The sequence below is a fragment of the Setaria italica genome, chromosome VIII (genome assembly GCF_000263155.2).
Source record: "Setaria italica strain Yugu1 chromosome VIII, Setaria_italica_v2.0, whole genome shotgun sequence".
In the NCBI taxonomy this organism is placed as follows: Eukaryota; Viridiplantae; Streptophyta; class Magnoliopsida; order Poales; family Poaceae; genus Setaria; species Setaria italica.
In genome coordinates, this window is record NC_028457.1 from 32,256,290 (window position 1) to 32,261,546 (window position 5,257).

The 5,257-nt window shown below is 45.7% G+C and overlaps 1 protein-coding gene across 1 annotated transcript; it reads right to left on the bottom strand.

The window, feature by feature from the left end:
- Positions 1-1,439: 1,439 nt before the first annotated feature.
- LOC101771994 lies at positions 1,440-3,178 on the bottom strand. Its single transcript, XM_004980641.1, has 5 exons — positions 2,896-3,178; positions 2,587-2,781; positions 2,420-2,472; positions 1,860-2,041; positions 1,440-1,458 (listed from the first exon to the last, which is right to left on the bottom strand). Exons 1-5 carry the CDS (start codon positions 3,176-3,178, stop codon positions 1,440-1,442), a joined length of 732 nt encoding a protein of 243 aa, XP_004980698.1.
- Positions 3,179-5,257: the final 2,079 nt, after the last annotated feature.

The window sequence follows — 5,257 nt, forward strand, 5'->3', positions numbered from 1 at the left end:
AAGCTCAAGTATTCACCACGGATTTAGGAGAAAACCGAATGCCCTACCAAGAACACGGTTGTGGGAAAACTTCAAATTTAAGCCTAATTCGCGAGGAATTTGAGAGGGGATCACATCATAGATGCTCATAAAAGTCTAGCAACAATTTCCACCAACAAACCTCGCGGGATTTGGGCTTAAACTTGTAGAACGAAAATTTCCACGAAAATACCCGGAAAATCCTAAAAAAGAAAAATGGGAGAAACAATAGTATTTAGCCACAGATTTGAGATATAAAGTTGACTAAATCATGAAGACAACATCTTTTACAAGATGAGAACTAGCCTCCACCCTTCATCCTCCCTCTAAGATGGAGAAATCAAGACAAAAGAAGCTCTCACCCTCTCATCTCCCTCATCTCTCTCTAAGCACTTGGCTAGTCTCTAAGCAAATAAAATTAGGGTTCCAAGCACACCTCTAAACCAGCCAACTCTAATAAATATAGTCCATGACTGATGATGAAAATACCCCTACAACTACGACTAAGATAACTACCCACACAGGGGTATTTTGGTTCAGATATTTGTAGACGCATCGGATGGACACGCCACCTTCACGACTTTGTTTCGCCTCAGCGCCAGCTTCGCGATGATGCCACATGCCCTCGTACTCGAAGCTCCGGCCACAACGGGCTCGCGCACAGCCGAAGAGCAGGCTGTAGAAGGAGGTGGACGCGAGGCATGGGGCAGTGAGGAAGGTGCCGCTAGAGGTTGAAGATGACTCATGTTGGGGGGCGGCTGGCCGGGAGGCCGAGCCCTGCGCCCCGCCCCACCCCGCCGTCGGTCGCCCGGGAGGGCCTCGCGCCATCGGAGGCCGGAGGAGTGGAGGGAGAGACGGGAAAGAGATAAGGTCTGTGCAGAGGAGTGGACGGAGAGACAGGAAAGAGATAAGTCTGTGCAGAGGAGTGGAGAGGGAGAGAGAGACGTGAGGGAAAGAGATAAGAAAAAGAGCGATAAGGACGGCCTGTCCAAAATTTTGGATCTACGCGCGCGAGAGGCAGCGCCAGTGGCGGGTGATTAGGTGGCCCGTCACAACAGTGGTCACTGTGCTGACGGGCAGTGGCGGACCTAGAATTTTACCATAGGGTATGCCGGAAAAAAAATTATGCAATTCAATAAAACCATTTACAATTTGATAAATTCAAAGGTTAAGCTAGAAATAATAACAAATCACAATATAAATAGTTCGAAATATAGCATAAAAGAAACTTACAATATTACTTGTTTGCTTTGTTTACTCGCCGTTTTTTGAATGACATGAATGTCTTGATTATATCTTCTTCGTCCACTTGGAATAAAATATCCCGCTCAATGAATGTGACTAGACTATCATCCAAAACACTATCACCGAGCTTATTCCTTAATTTTGTTTTCACTTTAACCATTGCAGAAAATACTCTTTCAACACTCGCTGTTGCCACTGGTAAAAGCAATATCAATTTAAGAAGCAAGTAAACCATATCATATACTTTGTGCCTCCGTGTTTGAACAAGCTTAACTGAGAGATCAACGATGTTGTCTAGACCCTTGAGGCTATCATCTCGTCGCATGTCATTAATATAATTATCAAGTTGCAATTCAAGTTTTAGCAAATCATTGTTGGAGAAGTCCTTAGGATAAAATTCAGCCAATCTACGTATCTTCTGTGCATCAAATGAAGCATATGAATTGGAAGGACTGAAGGCTGACATACAAGAAAGTAGCTCCATATTGATCTCATCAAACCGATTATCAAGCTCTTGACTAATTTGATCAATGACACCAATATATACTTCTCTTCTAAAATGGTCATCATTTGTTTGGTTTCGGGCTCGGGCATACCTTGCTGATTTTCCATATGGCACATAATCACCATCCATAGGAGGAACTTCAACATCATGTTTAATGCAAAAAGAAGTGACCCTCTCAAGGAAGTGGTCCCAACCATCAAACCTTAACTGTTGCATTTTATTCTTTGCCACATTAACAAGGGAGATTGCATTAAGAATATCTTGATCCCTTCTCTGCAAACACTCGGATAACTCATTTGTGTATCCAAGAATAACAAACATTAAGTGCACAAAGAAAATGAACTCAAAGGTTTCAAATGCTCCAAGCACGAAATGTATCTTTGTCCAATCATCCTTATGTGAAATATCATCACCAAGATCAATGAGCACACCATGGATTGAGGAATACATAGTAATAATGTTACATATAGTTTTGTAATGAGAGCCCCATCGAGTTTCACCAGGCCTAGGCAAACTCATCTCTTGATTTAATCCACTCCCTAATTCAAGCTCACCACACTCAAGTGCTTTCTTGATATTCTCAAGCATAGCATTTCGAAGCATACCATGACGCTTGCAAGAAACTCCAATAATATTCAACAAGATAGATACTTGATCAAAAAAGCTCTTACAATCAGTATTTCTCTTGGCAACAGCAACAAGAACTAGTTGGAGTTGATGTGCAAAGCAATGAATATAATACGCAGAAGGGGATTCTTGCAAGATCAATGTTTTTAGCCCTTTGATATCTCCTTTCATATTGCTGGCCCCATCATAACCTTGACCTCTAATTTGAGTCATAGTCAATCCATGACTAACAAGTAAACCCTCAATAGCTTCCTTAAGTGACAAAGAGGTAGTATCATCTACATGAACAACTCCAATAAAGTGTTCACAAGGCCTTCCAAGTTTATCAACATAACGTAAACAAAGAGCTAGTTGTTCTTTATGTGATATGTCACTAGACTCATCAGCTAAAATTGCATAGGGCTCATCACCAAGTTCTTCAATTATTTTCTTTCTAGTTTCTATGGCACAACAATGAATAATTTGCTTTTGTATCTTTGGGCTAGTTAAGGTGCAATTACCTGGAGCATTATTCAAGACATACTTGTTCACTTCATCACTATTTCCTGCAAGAAACTTCAAAAGTTCAATGAAATTTCCTCTGTTGCTAGACTCTTCATTTTCATCATGTCCATGAAATGCCAATCCTTGATGCAAAAGGAACTTGATACATCTAAGTGAATATGTCAACCTTTTCTTATAAAGATGAAGATCCTCATCAGTCCACTTCTCAATGCGATAATCAATTGCTACCTTGGGATTCATAAAACCAATGTATCTCTCCTGAGCTGCATTGTGTGCCATAGAACCACTATGTTTGAGAAGTGCTTTGTTTCCTATATTCCAATTATTCCATCCACCAACAATAAATGTATTTGACCCAGTACCCTTCTTGAACAAGTAGCATATAAAGCAAAACGTAGAATCCTTCTTGATACTATATTCAAGCCACTCATGATTATACATCCATACAAAATTGAATTGGCGAATCCCTACCTCCAATTTTTCTTGATGGAAAATCATGATTAATAGGTTTGAATGGACCTTTAGTAATATATGCTCTTCGAATTGCATCTTGATCATTAACATGATAACTTTCAATGGGTTGCCTTTCAGTTGGATCACGTGGAAGGCGATTGATGTCATAAACCGGCGGCTGTGATGCGGGTGGTTGCAATGGTGGAGGTGAGGGCACAGGATCTGTGATTTCTTCAACTACCACTCCATCGTGGTCTTGATTCTATTCTTCCGCAAAATTTTCAACTGGAGATGTGACAGTGTTTGAAACAACAGCAGCTGTTGCTGCCTTCTTTGCTGCGTGTTTCTGAAAAAGAGATGCAATATCTCCGCCTCTCTTCATAATCCAACCGTTCTGAAAAAAATGTCTATGTAATGTAAGTGCGACAACTACCTAGACACTATAGCAAAATAAATAAAAAACACTCATACATAAATAAATAAAAATATTTAAGAACATAAGTTTTTTCAAATAACAAAAAAATAGAAGATAGATTAATCTTAAACCTCCTTGTGGACGAAGCTCCGGCGTTAGCTTCTGGTTGCCGCAGTATGCAGAAGAAGACTCCGACCATGCACAGACGCGCTGGCCCTGGTGCGGCGGCGTAGGAATCGTGGTGCGTGGCGGGCGGAGGAATCGTGGCGGCGGACGGGCGGAGGGATCGTCGAGAACTCGAGACGTCGCCTGACTCGAGTGCGGCGCGTCGAATCGTGGGCGAATCGTATTCGTATACCAGATTACCAGGCAATCAGCACGTATAGCTGCGCGTCGCGTCGGAGGACGGGATCATAGGAGGAGTCGTGGCCTCGTGGGCTGGTGGGCCATGGTGGACTCGTAGCTGAATCTGAATCGTTGCCCGTCTGGTCTCGCACTCTCGCAGGTAGCTGAATCGTTGCAATCAAGCGTCGTAGCAGCAAAATCATCTCCCGTTGACCTCTACTTACCAGGTAAGTGCTGGGCCTCAGGGTATGCCGTGGCCCACCCTGCATACCCTGTGGGTCCGCCCCTGCTGACGGGTACTTCCCCACTAGCACAAAAACCATTGTGCTGATGGGTACCAATCACACGTGACAGTACAGTAATTTGCCTGTATCACTACAAATCGATTCTGACGTAGTATTTCTGCATGCGCAAATAGCTAAAATTTGGACTAAAATCTTTTGCTCCCAAAGAGGCCCTAGAGAGGGCTAAAAGTGGTCCCCGGATCAATTTCCACTCCTTGCCCCCCTTTCCTCTCTCTTCTCCGTGTGGTCCCCCTTGCGCCTCCCGCACCAACTCTCTCTCCTCCGCCTCCAACGCCCACCGCCTCTGCCCGACCCCGCCTCCTCCGACCGGCCCCCTACCTCCGGCCGACCCCGCCGCCTCCGTCCACCCCCCGCGGCCTTCGCCGGCCTCGCAAGCCTCCGCCCGCACCCGCACCCTATCCTTTCACTCGAGCGCAGCGGGGGAGAGGAACGCCACCGACGCTGGGTCGAGCACGCCTGGCGGCACACCAGGCGCGAGCGGCGACGACGACGTGGAGTTCAGCCCCTCCTTCTCGCGCACCCGCACTGCCCCGCCGTCGCCCCTCTCGCCGGAGCGGTGGGAGAGGAGGAGGCGGGCAAGACGATCATGGAGGAGGCAGCGGTGGCGGCCGTGTGCGGGAGGCCGGCTGCAAGGCCGAGCGTCCGTCCGGCGCGGCGATGAGGAGGGTGGAGCAATGCGCAGAGGAGGAAAGGAGAAGAGACCGGTGAGGAGGTCCTGTCCGTGAGTCCTAGCTACCCATGACCATGGGAACGCAGGGAGGCGAGCGAAATCCTGCAGAAGCTGAAGATGTCTCTCGATGACTTCACTGAAGAATTTGTCATCTCTTACCTCAAATCACA